The 21,130-nt window shown below is 41.8% G+C and overlaps 1 protein-coding gene and 1 pseudogene across 5 annotated transcripts in view; both read left to right on the forward strand.

Moving 5' to 3' along the window:
- LOC112433074 (NACHT, LRR and PYD domains-containing protein 12-like) overlaps window positions 1-21,130 on the forward strand; it is a 168,770-nt pseudogene that overhangs the window by 82,498 nt on the left and 65,142 nt on the right. The gene's annotated exons all lie outside the window — the stretch shown is intronic.
- The window catches only part of LOC143416848 (protein TANC1-like), a 35,129-nt gene continuing 32,649 nt past the window's right edge, over window positions 18,651-21,130 (forward strand). For all 4 annotated transcript variants that reach the window (XM_076882516.1, XM_076882514.1, XM_076882512.1 and 1 more), the window contains exons 1-2: window positions 18,651-18,939; window positions 19,050-19,216. In XM_076882516.1, coding sequence (XP_076738631.1) covers window positions 18,666-18,939; window positions 19,050-19,216 — 441 coding nt within the window. In that variant the 5' untranslated portion in view covers window positions 18,651-18,665. The remainder of the gene's footprint in view (window positions 18,940-19,049; window positions 19,217-21,130) is intronic.

The following is a 21,130-nucleotide window of genomic DNA, read 5'->3' on the forward strand; positions in this document are numbered from 1 at the left end:
TTGAAGTGAATGGGTGAAACCTTATCAGAGTTTTGCAATATAACCCCCCCCCCCCCCCCCCCCCCCACCTACCCGCACATTTTAAACTATTAATGGTCTCTGCACTGCAAATGCTTCAGAAGGAGCAGAACCTCGAAATCAGAATCAATAATAATAAGTTCTCTTACCTCATCAGAAAGCCACCGTGACCCCTGCAGTGTTCGAAAAATAACTTGTATGGTCCAACAGCTGCCTCCAAGCGCCCAGTATCCTTTGCACGCCATAGCCTCTTACTAAAAGAAAAATATGATAAGTTAGCTCAGGCATGCATGAGATTTCTAGTGGATAAGCTTGGTAAAGGCCGACGGGCCACAACAGGAAAAAGTCAATACAATAGGCATGCATTTACACGCAGAGAAATAGGAAAGGTACAGCGGGTGGGCAAAAGAGAAAATTACTGACAGGCAGATCCATTTCCAGACTTCCACAAGCTCAGTGCACGTTTCTTTACATCCAATATGAGTTGAAGACTTCAAAATGCAAACAAAGTCATGCAACAGTCAATTAAGTTGCAACACCAAACTGGCAACAAATGACCAACTGGTCAAAAAGAGTTGTTCACTATGTCACCTTCATCTTCTAAGCTTTGTTTCTGGGAGGGAAGTTCTTGTTCACGCGTTTCTGGTCCTGGAACACAATTAAACTCCTTGTGTCAGCCGTTTTGGGTGCATAATGAATCCTCTGGACTTTGCTGGCACTGAGGGTTAGCAGTAGGATGGCAGGGAGGCATCTTCAGGTCTGTGCTGCTGTTCACTGTCTGACTGCGAGTTGGGTATTTTTAATTGTCACTGATATTTACATGGTGGCTTCTTCTGTATGGCTTGATATGGTCAATGCTGTAGTGATTTCTTAAAGTTGCTCCTTCTGTGTTTTTTAATCTCACACATTTGCCAGCGATGTCTTGAATGGTGTAGGGTCCTGAAAAATCTGGATCAAGTCTTCCTCCCTTCCTTCCATGTTTCATGTTCAAGAGAAGAACTTCATCTCCAACGCTGTACACAAGGTTTCTGTACTTCTGGACTCGTCTAGCATAAGCTTCCTTTTGTAAGTCTTGGGACTTTGCCATATTTTCCTCTACAGTTTTTTTTTAAACTTGCTCTTGTGCGTCTCTTGTAGAAGATACAAAGTCACCGTAACTCGACTCCTCAGGGAGAATGATGGAGGACAGCTAAAATTTTCACATTTTAAATTACAATTAGTCCACCACCAGCACCTTTGTTTTGGCCACATTCAGTTTCAGGTGATTCTCCTCACGAACCGACCAATCAGTCCTCTGTGCTCCTCTTCCCTTCCCATTCCCTCTTTAATCCAGGATCTCAACCAGTTTGTTATGTTCTCTCTTATAACTTAACTGGTAAAGTAACAACACATTTTTGGTTGTTAGTAACTTACTTTATTAACCATGTTGTGGAAAGGCACAGGCATATCAATGCGCACATGCACCACGCTTGGTGTTCTCTACTTTACCACAAAATATAAACTGATTTTACTGAATACATCACAGTTCCTCCCATCCAGCTTTGATGAACACATTAAGTATCAAACAATCGAGATATTTTCAGGTAAATGCCGTAACCCAATAATTGTACTTAAACTGAAATATGACACCTACTCAGTGATTTACAACATAGAGGTAGGTTGTTTCCTCTTAAACATTTTAACTGCTTTCCTTACAAAATGAACTGGAAACCTATAAGTTCAGTCTCTGAGGTGCTCTGCGATTTCTCTCAGGGTAACGTCTGCCTGTTTGGTCAGAGTCCATAGTGCTCTGTGTGGAAAGTTCAGGTGTTTGAACATTGGTGGTTTCACGTAAACCCTGAACCTCAGGTGGTGAAGCGAGGGCAAACTCTTCTGAATCTTGAGGTGTAGATGTGTCCTCTCAGGTTGCTCTGGAACCACGTGACATTCTGCATCTAGAATCTGATCAACATGTCTACGCCAGACTAAGTTGGCTCCAACATTTATGGTGTATATCAGCGGTCCGGTCCGTGAACGAATCGTGCCAGAATGCCATTTCTGACTTGGGTCTCTGTAGTCTCTGGCGAGAACTCTTTGTCCAACATTGAAGAACCTGGTTTTGTTTCTTGTTGCTTCCACCATGGAAGACTGTTTATCTTGGACATCCTTGCGAATGTCTGGTTTCAGCAAATCTAGATGTGATCTCAGATCTCATCCCATGAAGAGCATTGCAGGTGTGTGTCCAGTTGTTGCATGAGTGGTAAGACAGTAAAAAAATTGTCAATTTTCTGTTGTAGCGGTTTCCCCTCTGTGCGACTGGCTGGTTCAGCTTTGTTGCAGGATGATGGTGAGCTGAAGTGATATGTCGTATGCCGTTACTCCCAAGGAAACACTGGAACTCCTCTCCAGTAAACTGATGACCATTGTCACTTACGAGCTGTTGTGGCAGACCTGTGCGTGCAAACGGTGACCAAAGACTATTGATCGTGCTGGCAGCTGTTGCTTGCTTTACGGGGAAGATTTCTGGCCACTTTGAGTGGGCATCAACCACAACCTGGAACATTTGGTCCATAAATGGGCCAGCATAGTCTATATGAATGCGTTGCCATGGAGCGGATGGCCACTCCCACGCGTCTACAGGTGCTGTTTGAGGCTGGCGCAGCGTCTGCTGGCAAACAATGCAGGATTTAGCCATATTCTCCATTTCACAATCAGTGCCTGGCCACCAAACATAGCTTCTAGCAAGACCTTTCATCTTAACACCCAAATGTCCATCGTGCAGTGAGTCCAGTACCTTTGTACGTAGTTTGGGTGGCAGATGACACGAGTTCCCCACATGACACATCCTTGGCAAACGGATAGTTGGTCTTTGCGGGTGGAGTACGCAGAGAACTGAGTGTCACTACAGGACGGCCAACCATTCACAGTAAGATCGTTTGACAAGATTGTGTTTTGGCTCGTTTCTCTTTTCACCTGAGCACTTGTGACAGGTAGGGGTTCCATTTGTGTAACATGAAACACAGTAGCTGGAGCAGTCATTTCTTCGGTGGGTTGCATGTGTGGAAGACGTGAAAGTCCATCTGCATTTCCATGTAGCTTTGTCCCTTTGAACTCAATGGTGTAGGTGTGTGCACCCAGGAACAAAGCCCAAGCAAGCGTACGCAAGCCATGGTTGGATTACCTTTCTGAGGGTTAAAGATGGACACCAGCGGTCGGTGGTCTGTGATCAGGGTGAAGTGTCGTCCATATAAATACTGATTAAACTTCTTCACTCCCCACACTAGACTGAGTGTTTCTCTGTCTATCTGCGTATAGTTGCGCTCGGCTGCATTTAGGGACCTTGAGGCAAAGGCAAGTAGTCGTTCGGATCGATCAGGCATTTTGTGAGATAGCACGGCACCAATGCCATATGGTGAGGCATCACAGGCGAGGCGAAGTGGTAGCTTGGGGTCAAAGTGTGTCAGAACCTCCTCTGATGTAATGAGCTGTTTAACTTAACTAAATTAAATGCCTCTTCATAGTTTGTCCATTTCCATTTGACATTTTGTTGCAGCAGAGAGTTCAGCGGGTGCAGGACTGTTGAAAGGTTTGGTAGAAACTTGTGGTAATAATTAATTAAGCCTGTTAGATTATAATATTATTTTATGCCATGTTATACCCCTAATTAAAGATTGTGAATTATTATGTAGTTTTAGTTTGCATTATTCTCCTGAATTAGAAGAAGCTGATAACTATTGCATTAGTTAAACTGATTTGCATTACATTAAACTGCTGACTTGTTGTGAATGAATGATATTGTTTTATGATGCATTATACTGCTGAGTTATAAGAAATCTAATTTGTCTGAGTAGAAGAGAACAGAGTGTGCTGGAGTTTTCTGCCCCATTTCAGCAGGAGCAGATAAACAGGGAGCCAAGGTCGCAGCTTAGGCGCTGTGTGAGAGAAAGCATGTGAATGTTTAGGCTTTGTATGATAAGGTGGAGGCACCAGAGGCTATAAAAGTTTGAGCAATGCTCCACCATTTTGAGATTTTGAGGCTGTCTGCATCAGTGTCCATCTCCCACGCGTGTGACTATTAAAATCATCGTTTGACTCAACCCGGCCGGACCAGTGTTGTTATTGTGGTTTTTTCTCTTGTCTCCATCCCCAATATTTTGAACCTTAACATTTTGGGGGCTCGTCCTGTGGTATTGGGGTGGAATTTAAAAGTTTGGACGGTCCGAGGTTGTCGAACGGACAGGCACGAGCCAGTGGTCTGATTTGAGTGGACAAAAGCCGGCTTATCTAAAGGTAAGGCACTACCTGTTGAATTATTTCCAAAATGTGCCAAATTGGATATGACTAAATTAAAGTCTACTCACTGAAATTACTGGTAGAGTGTCTGTTTTGATTTTGATGAGAATCACCGTGTGTTATGCAGTTAAAGTTGCTTAAGAGTATTTAATGAAGTTGAAGAAATATGAAACTGTTCCCAGAAGTAACAGAGAATGTTGGGTTTGAGTCCCTGGATATTGAGCTGAAGGCTCAGGTAGTTTGGTAGGGAAATTAGGACAGAAACTGTTCCCAGAAGTAACAGAGACTGGTTAATAGTTTTACAAATTAGGACAGAAACTGTTCCCAGAAGTAACAGAGACTGTTTAATTGGTCGTAAAAAAGTTATCTTTCTTCGGTGAGACCCGTTATGGTAAAATTTTTCAAAATCGGTTAGGTTAAAATTATTATAGGACGGCACTGGAAGATGCTAAGAAGCACATAGCCCGGAGGTTACGCTCCCTCCTGGCCGTGGACGCGCGGTCTTGACCTGTCGGCGAACAGGGTTAGTTCAGTTTGGCTTATCTGTGGGGTACAGGGCATCCCAAAATAAGCTAGGAGTTAGAATCTCCTCATCGTTTAAAACGGTGTCATGTGCTTGTTTGGACAAAGTTAAATTGAGTTAGGGATTTAGAAGTTAGGTCAGAAACTGTTCCCAGAAGTAACAGATACTGTTTAATTGATTACAAAAAAGTTGGACTTTCTTCGGTTGGACCCGTTAACTTAAATTTGTCGAAATTTGTTAGGTGCTGAATCTGTCAGGCCTGTCAGTAATTGTAAATATAAGACGTCTTTGTAATATAAAATAGAAGAGTTTTGTCTGAGCTTTGTGTGACCCTGTGTGTGACGACAGCGCACTGCAGCGCTGCGAGCTATTTTTAGACGGTGTGTGAACATGCAAATGAGCGGTGACACGCACAGAGGACTTTTGTTGCTGTTTAGCGTGTTTTTGAGTTTTATAATTTTGATTTGCAAACAATGATACATGCCTGTAATTAAAACGCTGATTTTGCTGATTATGATACTACAAATAAGGTTTTGAATGACTAGGGTGTGAATGAGGTTGGGTTTTAAAGCTGAAACTCAGAGAGGAGTGTGTTGGGAGACTGGCATGTAGTCTGCAGTGCAAAGGTGGGCGTCTTGCCTGCTAGTCTATTTAACAGTGATGAAAATGATATTAAATAAATCTCTCAGTGTGTTGATACAGGTGGCTATGGGGCTGGACCAACTGCCCCCACAAGCACGGCGGCCGAAGCAAAATTATAGTAATGGAAACCAAACTCAGCAAGAATCAGCAGCTGTGGAAAAGACAGCAGCTAGAAGAGAATTAAAGGAGAAATTAAGAGAAGTTTTAACACATAAAATTGCGGCCAACAGACTTGTGGAGGTTGGGAAGGCGCCTGGAGCATCACAACAAAAAGGTGAAATAAAAACACACACAAGCAGAGAAATGTGAGAGAGAGGCACGTGCTAGAGAAATGCCTCGTTTGAGAAAAAACGTTAAATTAGCCCATCTACAAACACACATACACGCAATGAAGAAACAGCTTACACCCATGAACATGTGAAGATTTTCCAGCAAGTTTAAAGCAGTGAAGCTTAACATACACCCGCCGTTACACAATAAAGTTTATCCACTACTAACAAATAAACCCTCTGGGTTGCAGGACAACAACTTAACTTCAAAAAAAAAAAAATCACAACCAGTGATAACACGACAAATTTAGTGGTTAATAAAAGTCAAATTGTGACATGTTTTCTTCTGATTGATTAATACAAGTGATTACTGAATGAAAAAAAAATTCCATTTTTGTGCTTTAAACATGATCTTAAGAATTTTAACATGTACCTGTGTTGTCCTGTCAGCTTGGTGGTTTATGAGAGGATTATATGGTGAGAAAAAACAAAAAAAAAGGGGGAGAGAAGGCTGACACAGGGCCTGGTCCCGTTGTTTTTCCCCTCTCTGAGTAACACAGCCAATACAACATGATTTTCCTGTTCGTTTGTTTTTGTTTTTGTTTTGTTTTGTTTTTTCTCTTTATGCTTGATTACAGGCTGCTTTGTCGGCCCGGAAAAGCCGAGGCTGACCCTGGACTCCTGCTCTCCCCTCTACCATCGTTGCTCTCTCCTTTACCATCTTCGATGTGACTCTGACCAAATGCTAAAGCAGCTGGACCCACAACAAGTTGAAACTGTCAAAAGTGCTGCAGGAAAACGATCTCAGGCAGCAGAGACGGAGAGAGTTAAATCCAAGGCCCGTTTCACTACACGGGGAGATTTCCGTCAGCGTCTTTTCTTTCTGAGAAGACTGAGAAAGGCCCGGCTCCCACCACCGATTCTGACCACCTTATATAAAGGAATTATTGAGAGCATCCTGAGCAGCTATATCACTGTCTGGTTCGGGAACAGCACCATGCCGGACAGACAAGCACTACAGAGGGTTGTGCAATCAGCTGAGCGCACCATCCGCTCCGAGCACCCTGACCTGCACTCAATCTACAGCAGGCGGTGCTGGACCAAGACCAGGAAGATCGTGAAAGACCTCAGCCATCCCAACAACAGACTGTTCTCTCTGTTGCTGTGTACGTGACAAATAAACATCTGGATTTGGAAAACGAGGCACTCGCAAAGCCACCAGCATTGTGCCTGATCGGACACACCCGTCTCACACACTCTTCACACTCTTGCCATATGGAAAAAGACAGCTTCAGCTGACAGAGCTGTGACGAGACGCCCATTAAGCCCAGATGAAAAGTGAGGCCGAGCAAAACCATGCTGACCTTAACCACTCTGCATTAAAACTGTGCAGGACAGTGACGGACCAACAATGACCATCGGGCAGCAAAAAGGGCGTGCCAGAGACAGGAGGAGTAACTGAGGTCAGGAGGCACCTCAGAATGGACAAAACACCAGGAGAAAATAAGCTGAAGGCACAGGTGTCGGGGCTCGGCCAGGAGCTGACCTCTGAGAAGAGCCGAACAGCAGAGCCGCAAAAGGCCGTGGAGCAAAGCAAGGAAAACATCAATGGACTTTAATCTGATTTCTACGGAAAAGACTCTGAGGTTTCTGCCCTCAATAAGACCTCGAGGCATCAGAGCAGAAACTGAGCATGGCCCAGGAGGAGCTAGCTGAAAATCGAACCCATCAGGCTTGGAGTCCAAGACACCGGACTTGAAATCAGGCCGGAGCATCCTGGAGCTAGATGAGCAGTGTGATTTGTCCGGTCTGCTATGGAGCGAACGTTAGGGGGATGGCTTCCTGTCGCCTCTGCCGTCCTCCGATCGCTCAGCGTCCTGGGCTGCCCAGCTCCGGACTGAACGCTCGGGCCGAGACACCCAAACAACCATGGACTCCATTCCCCTGGAATGGGACCACGACTACGACCTGAGCCGTGGGCTTGAAAGTGCAAGCAGGGATCCCAGAGAGCCTTGAGGCCTGTGTTAAACTAACAGAACAAAGGTTGAGGTCTTCCACTGAGGAGGTGGAAGCTGCAGACTCTCCTATACACCTTCTGGATGTCAGCTGTTCCACCTGCAAACAAACGGACAGCAGTCGCACTTCTGCAAGCAACAAACGGACATCCAGACAATTGAGCTGCGTATCAAAACCCTGAAGGAAGACCGAAGCAAAAGGGTCAAGTTAAGGAGGAGCGAAATAAGGAGAAGATGCTGGACACTTGTTACAGGAAAAATGATTCTATGTTTCTTTACCTTCTTTTAAATGTGCAAGCATGCCCTTTTGTCTATGGTTAGATTAGTTTAGAATTATCTTTTTAGACTTTCTCAGCAATGACATACTGTTTTGGGACATATTGTTTTAGATTGTTTTATCTCTCACAGCCTTCTCCCAGCTCTCTGCTGACGAGACTAGCGCCACATATGGAGTTGTTTATTTTATTTGTTTTGTATTTTCTTATCCTGTTCTCACTGTCTTTCCTATAAAAAGTGCCCAGCCTCTGTACACGTTGTGAGTTGTTCTGAACAGCTTACCCGTGTGCACGTTAAAGCATAAAAAGTGATCTTGTCTCATTGTGTCTTTATTTCTCCTGGGTTTTTTACAGAGTTTTCCCCTAACATTTCTTGGTCCTTCGACAGCCGGAGCGCCTCCATCGTGTCCCATCTCCGTGACCAGTCCACCTTGTTCGTCTGTCGACAGCTCACACACCAGGTGTGTGATAAAAGTCCAAGAGCGTTTAAATTCGGGTCTTGGCCAACGTCTTAGAAAGCGACCCACGGTGGTGGGACCCGATCGAGGTGGACCAGACCCGGCGACACTGACCAGGTAGATACAGACACACTGACACAATCTTGCGTAAAAGCGCGTTTTGAATTCAGGGAATTTAAAATAGCGGAAGTGGCTCGTCGACTGGTAGCTCTGGGAGCTCGTCGACTCGTAGCGTAGCTCGTCGGCTGGTAGCTCTGGGAGCTCGTCGACTGGTAGCTTTGGAGCTTTGGGTAGCTCCCCCAGCTGGGTCTAGACTGGGTCTAGGGAGTAAGTAGCTCTGGGAGCTCCCCTTATCTTAAGGGTTCCGGTCGCGCGCGCGTCGAAGCTGTGAATGTGAATGTGTGTGTGTGTGTATTGTTTTAATTAACGGAGCAAGCTGAATTTTCACGGTCCAATAAGAGACTGAGCTGCTCCTGTGTTTTTCTTTTACTGCTATTCACTGACGTGCTGGTGAGTTGAGAGAACGGTCGAGTTCCGTCTCGTAAAGTTCACACCGCTTTTGGAAATAGTCCGAAAGTAGAAGGGCGTGTGAGCAACCACTCTCGTCTCGAATACCAGCGAAGGTGGATAGCAGCTGTATTGTGTATTACTTAAACAAAAAATAAGTAAATACATAAATAAGATGGGTAATCAAGCAAGTGAAATTAAAACTCACTCCTGCTGACGAGCAGTGGTGAGAAAAGAAAAGTCCAGACGCCGGACAAAACAATGTCTGTAAACTGAGAGATTTAAGAAAACAAAATATAAACAGTCAGGAGAACAGAATCCAACTGCCAGTTTAGTAAAACCAGAAGACGAGACACTGTGCAGTTCCCACAATCCTTTTAGTAAACCATCACTCATTCCTGCAGCCGCATCTGCAGCAACACCCATATCAGGAAGAACATAATAATCCCTTATTAAGTGAAAACTAGAGATCACAGTAGTTTTGTAGTAGTTTAAAAGGGTTGAAAACAGACCCCACTGAGTAGATATAAATATAAAAAGTACGAAATAAAGATGAACAAAGGGAAAGTTACAGTAGAAATTATCTTTAGAGTATTTGAAATTAATAATAGCAAGGATAACAACCTGTAAAGTGATATTAACAATGAAACACAGTTGGCATGATGACCATGCCCAGCATGTATAAAATGAATATAAAGCAAATAATTCACACGAAAATATTTTAATAACATAAATAAAGTATATTAAGGCTGTGTCACTGTTCAGCCAAGGACAGTGTGTGAAAAGGTAACTGTCTCCACCCTGGGAAAAGGATGATTCTGCAGGTCATCTGAAGCCCTTGATGGATACAAAATAAAATATAAATAATATATTATAATAGAACTGCCTGGTCCGCCATGCAACAGAGAGAACAAATGTGACCGCAGATTGGATGAATTCTAAATTATCTGTTTGCTGAATAAGATGATCCTAACTAACAAATTGGCTCAGGAGTAGTATAATGGTACACACTGATAAAATATTATAATATGCTATTGCTGTTATATAAGACAAAGAGGATAATATTAACAATGACATAATATTAATATGAAGAGGCACCTTAATCTGTTATGATGTAAGGTGGATAATTGTTAAGCAGTAGTCTGCATCAAGCTTAAGGTTTGCTGAAACTCAGTGTAATGACATGTGAGATGAAGACAATACGGAGAATAACTAAACTAATGAAGTGCATAGAGGCACTTGACCAGCTTGAAACCTATCATCCTAGAATGACACATTGCTGAGATATAGAGCACACCTATAATAACAACCAATAAGCAAAACCCTGTAGCCAACAGCTACAACTACAGGATTGAGAAGCTGAATTAAATATGTAGACACTGCTAAGCTGATGAGCATGTTCCACATTTTCTTTTCTTTTTATTTATTTGTTTCTTTTAGAGCAGAAGCTGCTGTAACACACCCAAAGAAAGACTCTAGGTCTGACCAACCGTCTCAGTCATGGGCAAAAAGATGTCAGTCAATAAAATTCTAAAAGATAATTTATTGACGAAAAATATATCAAGAGATAAAAGATAAAACAGTCCAGTGTCCCACTTAAGAATTGTATAAAAACACACAGTCCCAAGGTAGTTAGACCAATTTTTCCCCTAACAACACTGGAGAAAAGGACTGCCTCAATTGGGGCCAGAACCAGTATGGACAGAACTCTGAGCAGCAGCACCAATGGATGCAAACAGACTGAAAAGGAGGAGGGCAGGACCCAGGGCACGCTTCAGGCCGTGGTTTACCCAGAACACTATAACAGGAAAGAGATGAACACAAACACCCACACAAACACACACATCTACATGCACCGACTCAGAGTGAAAAGAAACATACATATGAACATATGCAATCGTTGATTGAGGGAGAAATGACACACACACACACACAAATTAAAATGTTGATTCAATGAACTGAGAAGTGATCCACACACACACACGCTGATGCAATGAAGAATGCTTTACTAACAAATGCTGCACACAAACATCCAAATACGGAGTTGGTTACAACAGCAAGAACTGATTGATTATTTATTGCTTAAATGTATTTCATGCCACGCAGAGGGCATTTGTGTAGATTTAGAGGACATGGTCTGAAGCACTTTGATAATGAAAACAATGTCTGTGCGTGATGTCTGTTTATGGCTCAAAGCCTCCACTGAATTGTTTACTGTGCTTCACACAGTCTAACAAGGAGCAGTGGTACAGAGCGAAAATGATGAATGAATGGTGTGAGTTTTATTTCGAAGAGATTATGAAAAGGTCGTGTTGATTCAACTTAGTTGTTTACGTTTTTGCCAAAGTAAAGAGTTGGTGTGTAACTAGTGTCCACTATTGAGTCAAGTAAATCCAACATGTTTTGTTGGTGCAAAAAGGAGTTTTGGTTGATCTTTGGGTTTTGTTTGATACTAGGTTGATTCTATCAGTGAGGTTTGGATTGTTTTCTTTCTCTGAGAGAGAAAAGGATGGTTTTATGCTTGGGCATGTTTGTAATGGGCCCCAGTATCTGTTATTATATGAGTGTTTAATTGGTTACGTCTGTGTTTGCTTTCGTTACAGTGCACTGAGATAAGAACATCTGAGAGGTGTGATCCACCGGTGGTGATATTTTGGTATTTTGTGAGCTCCTGATTTAACAAATCGGCTCCTTAATCCAGGCCTGAGAGAGTGAATTTTAAAGTGTTATAAAATATTCTTACTGAAAACAGTCGCGAAGTATTTTTCTCCATGATTATAATGAGCTTGGGAGAAAATTCACTTATATGGGACACTGATCCTGAAGCCTAAAAGGATTGCAGCGAGTCAATCCAGTCCAAAGAAGGAAAAACAAACAAGGAGCTGTTTCCTTTAAAATGATGACGTCATCTTGCTGGTGATGGAGCCTCGAATAGGTTGCGCGTGAGACTCCATTATCAGCAATATCTGGTATGAATGTGTGTGAATGTATGCATGTGACTGGACTGTGACGGACTGACGACTAAAAGTTTTAACTGACTTGATACTGAGACAAAAACGGTGCCGACTTTAGGATTATTAAATGTCCACAGACAATTCACCCAGCCTGTAAAAGAAGGGTGGATGTTTTGTTTTGCTTTGTTTTGTCTGCAAGAACAGAAGAATGACAGAGACTAAAGAGCTGTAGCTTCACAGCAGTGTGAACTGCAGACTGAACCCTTTGGTTGCTAATTTTGAGCTACTGATGTTTGCATTAAGGAAATTGTGTTTTTAGTAGCTGTGTTTTAATTAAGGTATCACATTATATTGTTGGGAATATTAAATGCTAAAGTGAAGAAAAGGTTTGATCCCACTCATGACTGAGCATGTTATTATTAACCATAGTGGGTCAATGTAGAGAGTGAATTAATTTTAGAGAAATAAAGAAAAAACAAACAAAAAACCCTCCACCGAGGTCTATAAATAACAGGGGAATGATAGACAGCCACACTCAAAATGGAGATATGTAATGATAAACACTGGTCCCCGTCTTTTGGGCGCTTTCTTGAAGTAGTCAACATTTTAAAAGTAAGATAAAATAACAGGGGCATGTGCTGAGGGGTGGTGCTGCACAAGAACAAGAGTAAAATAAAGAAAATATTGTTTTTAGTTTTGAGAAGTGCAAATTAAAATGTACCATTACACTCAGAGGATCAATATGAAGCTTGATATTTGTTAATTTTGAATGAAGTACATGACTGGTGACTGTTCTGTCCTGAGCTTTTGTTTTTACAGCACCCGCTTGATCACACCAACAGTTTCTCGCCACCGAAGAGGGGTACTTGCAAAAAAATAAAGAACGGGGAGGAATATCATCAAAACTGGAAAAAGGTAATCCCCAAAGGGGGTGATAACGCCATAACTTTCACTATGGTCAAATTCTCAAAATAAGAATCTGAGTTTAACAAAACATTTTAATTGTAAATATCAAGCTTACCTTTCTCTCTTCCATAAAATGTGCTTGTGGGCACGCCAGCCATTTTGAAAAGGTGGGAAAAACAATTGGCAAGGCCACACCCCCACACATGTGACATAATTTTAAAGGTACTGTTGTCCTCTCTAAGAAACATCAGGACTTAGAGGAGTGGCAAGTAGAGTATGAGAGCTACAAGCAAAAAACTAAATGTGTACTACAGTGCGCAAAAATGAATTACTGGGCCATCAGGGGGTCTTGAGGGACATTTATAAAAAAATTAAAAAAAAAATCCCACAAACCTTAAAAGTGCACTTGAAAAGCTCACACAAGAAGGTTAACCTAGCTTACCTAGAAGACCTCATCAGGGGGAGCACACTACCCCTCTTTGAAGAGCTCACCCACTTAACTCGCATTCCAAGAAAATAGCTAACCCCAGATAAGGCAGCGTGATGTATCCCGAGATAACAGGACTGGGACATCTAAATAAAGGTGTGAAACAATCGCATGGAAAAGGTTATCAATTGACTTGAACCAAAATTAGGAACACTCGGTGCGGCAAGAATTAATAGCTATTAGTCTCAACACCCAAGGATAAGCAGAAGAGCATGATTGATATGATGGAACTGAGAGTTTGTTACACTTAACTTTTGCAAAACACAAATAAAACTAAAGTGAAACTAAGGATTTTCAGAAAATAAAAACTAGACTAAACTAGCAAAGAATTGGTAAAAACTAATTACAACTGGCAAAAAATTGAAAATCTGGAGTCGAAACTAAATAAAAAATAAAACCTAATGAAAATGGCGAAACGTTTAAAACCCTGGTGCAGAGATTGGCAAATCTGACCAGGAACGTTATAAAATGGATTGTCAGAACAGTCAGCGTTAAAGCCACATTTGACAGTCCATACTAGGATGGCATTGGACATCTTGGGGGTGGAAAGGGGTTGGTGTGACCAAGGTGTGGTTTGGCTTGTTGTATGTATATTTGAGATCATATGGCTCTGGATGGACCAGTTACCAGGGCATGGAAGGAGGACAGACTCATTAAAGGAGGAGAAGGCATTTCCTGGGATTGGAGATCCTCTGGGTGAGTGGTTGATTAAAAGCATGCATAAAATAGAAGTTATCTGTTGTTATTGATTGGTAATAGATTGATAATTGGCCACATTTACAGCTGTATTGACTTGTTGTGGACGTAGTCGACTTCAGGTTTAAGCACTCTCATTAACAGGTTGAAAATAGTGACATTAAAGGAAGAGTATGCAGCGCCACCCTGTCAGACGCCAGTGATGGTGGAGCTCACTGATGAATCAGGTGAGCTGCATTCATGGCTGATTCAAAACTAAGATCCCCCTGCTGTGGTCAGTAAGGGGAGAAAAGGGGGAAATAAAATCAAGAATAAAAGAGGCATTTATAAACGTTTAGGTGTCAAGTGAAACGGGACAAAAGGGGGTGTTTTACTGTTATTTTAATGTCAGCATTATTATTGTATGAGAAGCATGCAACAAGCATTGCATCGATGATCATTTATTGAAGCTTTTGACCTTATACTAACATCTGTGTTCCTGTGATTGTTATAACCTCTGATGAATCTTCTATTTACAGGTGTTAGGATAATGATATAATTTTTCATTGCAGGTGTAACCATGATCATTTTCATACATATTGCAACTTGTTGCTCATTATAGAGTTGTGCTCAAGTTAATAAGGGTTAAAAGCTACAGTCAGCGCGAATGTCTGACTGATCTATTGAGGGGAAAGGCTTCGAGCATAGAAGGCCACACGCGCTTACATAACATTGATATCATGTTATTCTTTGTGATCTTTTCTTCAATTATGTCTTTAAGGTTAGTTTAAATAGTGGCAGTTAATTAAATGACATTTATTAAAATATTAAATACCTGAGTCAGAACGTTACACGCGGATCACCTTAAGAGTCTGGGAAACTTTGTAGCTGCCTAACTTTTTTTTTGGATGTTCTAGCTCCGTTGATTTGACACATTGGAATGTGTCAAAAAAGGGGGGGAAGTTGAGCTTTAACATCAAACAAGGATTATTTGAACAATTTATAACTTCATTTGTGTCTTTAATAATTTAGGAATGGTAAAGCTTAAGCTAATAGCGGTCCGAGAAGACGGACCTTTTAGAGAATCAGTGAAAAAGCATAAACTATCACTTTCATGTTTAATCATTACTCATTGAAATGAACTGAATAGCGTTTAGAAGATTTGTTAATTTCTTTGTCTTTTGTTAAAAAGAGGGGTTTCAATAAGTTTCAGACACACCTTGCAAATGTGCTTATAACGGGTTGGCACTCGGCCTTTTGAAGGTCAGAAGCTTCGTTCGGCGTGACTGTCCGGACTGATAAAGTGTAGGAAATGCCTTGAGTGCAGAGGGCTAAATGCAAACACGCTTACACACACATAAGATATGATTAGAATAAGTCCCTGGGACATTCTGAATGTTTTAGACCAATTTTGAATCACTAGAAGGTCAGTAGATAACAACATTAGATTATTAGGGTTAGGAAGAGAGGTGTTTTGGTTTTCTGTCTCTTACAGAGAAAGGAACAGACACCAGACGAGGCCACAGAGATACGAGGGTCCTTCGCAGCAGAGACAGACACAGTGACTGCCGAGACACCAACTGGGTCCAAGGGTCATGGCGTTTGGGCTCCAGCTAGTCACTTCAAAAGGATGAATCCCATAAATACAGCAATAACCATGAAGGGGTTGACGGAAATCCGGAAACACCAGACCAACGAGGTTCGAGAGGCTCTTGGGCAAAAGGGGGACGCCTTCCTGTTCTTTTCTGGAGGATACACGGGAGACACAGGACCCGAGGATACACAGATCGTTGTTTGAAATAGGGGCAGAATAATCCCCTGATCTGTGTCACGACTGAAGGGTTGTCTAACCCCTGAGGTTGAAGTAAGAAGAACAGAGGATCACGCAACTGGACGACACTGGTAGCTGCAGCAATAAAATAAAGGTTAAGAGCTCTTCGGACAGAGGTTCTAGTCTACGTCTGAATGGTATAAGGGAACACCAAATAAAGCTGTGGGAGAACAGGGGAGTGTCATCTGGATCTGCTATCCTTGTAGTAATAGTTTGTCTTACACCTGACTTGCGCAAACACAGAGGTCATCTTACATATGGTTTGCCCGTCAGGGGGACAAAGGACCTCGGGAGTGAGAAGAGATGAACCCGGCCACACTGGGCTACAGGGTGTTTGTGAGCTCATTAGAATAATGAGCTCATCAGGGGGAATTGTAAAATTATGATATTATTTTATGCCATGTTATACCCCTAATTAAAGATTGTGAATTATTATGTAGTTTTAGTTTGCATTATTCTCCTGAATTAGAAGAAGCTGATAACTATTGCATTAGTTAAACTGATTTGCATTACATTAAACTGCTGACTTGTTGTGAATGAATGATATTGTTTTATGATGCATTATACTGCTGAGTTATAAGAAATCTAATTTGTCTGAGTAGAAGAGAACAGAGTGTGCTGGAGTTTTCTGCCCCATCTCAGCAGGAGCAGATAAACAGGGAGCCAAGGTCGTAGCTTAGGCGCTGTGTGAGAGAAAGCATGTGAATGTTTAGGCTTGGTATGATAAGGTGGAGGCACCAGAGGCTATAAAAGTTTAAGCAATGCTCCACCATTTTGAGATTTTGAGGCTGTCTGCATCAGTGTCCATCTCCCACGTGTGTGATCATTAAATCATCGTTTGACTCAACCCGGCCGGACCAGTGTTGTTATTGTGGTTTTTCTCTTGTCTCCATCCCCAATATTTTGAACCTTAACAGGGTTCAGTCACATAGCAGGTGCACGTTCACTACATTTTGGAAATACTGCTTGCTAAAAGCACCATTTGATGACTTTGGCACTGCTATTGCCTTGTAGCAGGTCTAATAAAGATGATTGGGGGCCACCGGGATTCAGAGAAGATTTGTGATCCACTGTTGTAGTCAGTTGAGTTTGAATAGTGCTGTGATGGTAGGTTGTAAGGTAATTTAATAGGTGGCAGCTTTGTGAAGGACTTTCTCAGTGGATGTGACGTCTCCTACTGATTCTGCTGCGTTTAATGGTACTGATTACAACCTGTTGTCCTTCTAACACCTTTAGAATTTAATACTCTTATCCTGTCAGGGAGGCCTCCTAATTAGTGACCCTGTCAAAGGGGACAGTTCATGCACCAGACAGCTAGGGTAATGCAGTGAGCTTCATGTAAATGTCTGTGAAACTCAAGCAGTATCTCTTGAGCCAATTATGGTGAAAAGTGTTTCCAATAGGCGCCTTCACAGGGGCTCTGTTCCTGTGATGTGTGATGCAACGCTGAGCAGCTTCTGTCAGATTCTGCCAGTGCTTTTTTAATCATTGATTTAAAAGTGGTCTCATAACAGGAGCACTGAGGCTACTACCCTTTCTGCTTTATTCTTATTATCGAGACGTGCCTTTAGGTAACATTTCTGAAAATGCATTTATTGTTTTGCCAGCAGATGAGCTACCGAGGTTTGACTGCAGAGCCTTGCATCATCGTGTGTCGAGATTCGTATTGCTCATTGATGAGGCGGTAGTCTGTGTGACTTGTATGCTAAATTAAATCATCACTGCAGTAGGGGGCTTATTAAGAGTTGTGTTCATGCACACAGCAGGTTACTTGACTTTGTACAATAATAGGCATTCAATATATCAGTTTCCCTCTTTGTTATGTCACATTTGTGATGAAGCTCAAAAAACGCGTGACGCAAAAATGACAGAAAGGAGTGTTCGGACTTCTCTCAGACGTTTGCTGCTTTTAGGCTAAAGCATAACATCAGAGAAAAATTCTGGTGGTCGTGATTTTTGACAGTTTCTGGAGAAGATGTGAATCAGTGGTTGTGTTATTGTTTCAGTTGGTCCATCTTCTGACTGGATGTCACATGTTTTCCTTACTAAAGATGGGTTATATACATCCAGGGAGTTCAGCTATAATTTTTAAAATCTTACCTCCCTCTTTTCTAATTTGCGCTAGCTTTAATTGTGCCTTTATTGGCATGTGAGTTATATGTTATTATTTGAAAAAGAAAGAACCATAAATATGCATTTAGATCTGTGCTGTGGGGAGAAGTTTGGGTCCAAAACATTTATTGATGCTAAATGTTAAAAAAAAAAGTCTCATATCTTGAGGCTTTAGTCATTTTTCTAGAAGCTGGTCATCGGTTTTCTGTGGAGAACTAAACAGCAACAGCTGAGGTTGAGCCGTCAGGGGAACCGATCACCTGCTCCTCCTCCTGTGGGCCTGGAAGTGTGTCAGCTCCTCCAGGTTGGACTGTAATTAGTACAGTCATCTTCCTTCTTCTCCACCTCTGTCCCTACATTTTCCTTTTAAATCAGACCTCCTTTGAATGCTGCGGAAACCTGCTCAGGTACAGAAGATTCTACCTTTAGATATCCACCTGGGATCTACTCACTTCTTTTTATAGCTTTTCATCCGTTGCCCAATCTCTTCATCATCCCTTCTGTGTGAAATAATGAAAGGATAAAATCATGTCTCTGACATTGTAGAGATAATATGTAGTTTTATGGAGGCTTGTTGGTATCAAAAGCCTCACTTACTTACTTTGTCATGGTAGTTTTTCAGTCACCAGAGATGTTGGTGTTTGTAAACGCTTTAAAGTTATCAAATGTACCCATCAGTCAGTGAATCATATTTTTAATTCTTCCTGATTCTCAAAAAGCAATGGCTTCACTCGCGTTTGTTCTCGTTCCTTTTGTCTTCCAGGTGGTGGCTTATCATTATTGCCAGGCAGATAACACGTACACTTGCTTGGTCCCAGAATTTGTGCACAGCATCGCAGCCCTTCTGTGCAGAGCTCATCAACTGAGTGCGTACCGGGAGCTGTTGCTGAAAGAGCCCCACCTCCAGAGCATGCTCAGTCTGCGCTCCTGTGTCCAAGACCCCATGGCTGCTTTCCGGAGAGGAGTCCTGGAACCGTTGGCCAACCTTCGGAAAGGTAAAACACTGTAGTTGTATATTGCACTATTTCATTTTCATCGTGTATGAGACCACTAATCTCATTTCATAGTATTTTAATATTTAGTTTATTTGTAAATGTCTTTGCAGAGCGAAGGATTCCAGAGGAAGATTACATAATCTTAATAGACGGGCTGAATGAAGCGGAGTTCCACAAACCAGACTATGGAGACACCATTGCATCCTTCATCACAAAAATCATTGCCAAGTTCCCCTCCTGGCTAAAACTGGTTGTCACTGTTCGAATCAACTTGGTGGTAAGAAAGAACTTATAAAGCATGGCTCTGAGTTCACTCAGATGACAAAATATTCACTGTTATAATCACCTCGAGTCAGAATTACAGATGTCACATTATACTGGTGATGAGTTTTAGTTTTAAAAAGTTTATCACTCTTTCTTCCCTCTCGGTAACTACTCTGCTTATCCGCACACTTTACGGCTGATTAAAGTAACTACTGCTAATGGCATTCACTCTTCTGTTGCTGCAGCTGCTTCTCTCACACACTCAGAGACTCGCTTCCCACAATGAACTCACACAGGTGCAGTTTGGCTGTTACACTGTTGAGTGAAGTACTGGATACAGGCAAGCTGTTAAGGGCTTGATTCTTAACTTAATTACCAGTTTCGTGTCTGCTCTTATCCTCTACTATCTGCTTTCCAAGCGCTCTGAGCTGAAGCTTATCAAAAAGTTTGAACACTCAAGACTTCTGTTGTTATATTTTTTTATACAAATTGAATGAAATTTGCACAGGCTGGTTTAACTAAGCATCTTTAACTAAGTGCTTTTACAGTCTTACCTTTTAATATATTTTAATGTTATTAGTGCTAGTTTTCACTTACTTAATATACTGTATTTTTCGGACCATAAGGCGCACCGGATTATAAGGCGCATTAAGCGAAACAAAACAGTCAGATAAGTCAACTCATTTTTCTTGCTTCCTCCAATCCACATTGATTCATAAATGCTGAATTCTCTTGCAGCTGCTCTATTCCCATGTTGTTGCAGCATATTAATGACTAACCTTTGTATTGTGGATGGATTACCTCAGTTGTTCTCCTGATTGAAGTTTGGTCCGTTTACAGCATCCCGCCATGCGATTGCATTTGTCCCTAACCCTCGGGAACCCTCACATTAACTTTTATGAGTGAAAAAAAGTTAGCCTTCATCCTCTAGCTTCACTGTGTTTATGTTATGCTAACATAGCGGTGTCGCTAGCATATCATTTTATACCAGCTAGCCAAGCTTCAGTAACCCTATAAATGTCACTGCTGTTTTGTTTTCTGTCTTCATTTATGTCGAAAGGGACGGCAGAGCTGTACATTTAAATTTTTTCAGAAATCTCTTAGTCATGTATATCATGTTTAGGTGGAACTAGTGAGCTAACTTCTAACTCCGTTAAATTTAATAAATTTTGTTTTCATGGATGCTTGGATGTTGAACTTAATAGTTACACCTGATAAAGCATCAACGCTGTCGATTTTTGAGAAAATTAAAGGATTTTAAGTGCGGCTTATAGTGCAGAAAAAAAAGTATGCCGGTTGTAGCCAACAGTCCTCCTGCACTTACAGTTCACACTGGCCCTGTTTCCCAATCCATAAAACACTGTAAAACACATTTATTGATTTGTTGACCAGAACATTTCATATCCTAAATCGGAAAATCTAACACTGTGGCAACCCTAGAAAAGAAATGAATCAAAATTCTCTCATTTTAACAAATGTCTAGCTGGACATGCCGTCACCTCTCTAGGCACTCACTCACTGTCACCAGACCCTGCACATTTTTACATTTTGACAAGTGTTTCCTGAGCTGCTCCCGCTTGTTATTCTACTCTTTACAGAGTCAGGCATATCCAGCAACATTCAGGAAAGAATTGAGACACATGACCTGCAGGGCAGGAGAGAGATGAGTCAGTCACTTTGAGCTGACACTAGGTTGACCAGTTCCAGAAATGCTATGGACTTGGATTAAATTCACGCTGCTGACAACTGAGGCTTTGACACTACTGATGAACTACATGAAAACTTATTTTCCTTGCTGGGGGAAAAAAGAAAGCACTGAGCCTTGGATAATAATGTGGTTTTTGATTGACATCTGGAATTTGAGTTATTATTGCTCAGTCAGAAGCCAGGGTCGAGTGTTGTCCATCAGTGTGGGCTGTACTATATA

This window comes from Maylandia zebra, linkage group LG3 (assembly GCF_041146795.1).
Source record: "Maylandia zebra isolate NMK-2024a linkage group LG3, Mzebra_GT3a, whole genome shotgun sequence".
In the NCBI taxonomy this organism is placed as follows: domain Eukaryota; kingdom Metazoa; phylum Chordata; class Actinopteri; order Cichliformes; family Cichlidae; genus Maylandia; species Maylandia zebra.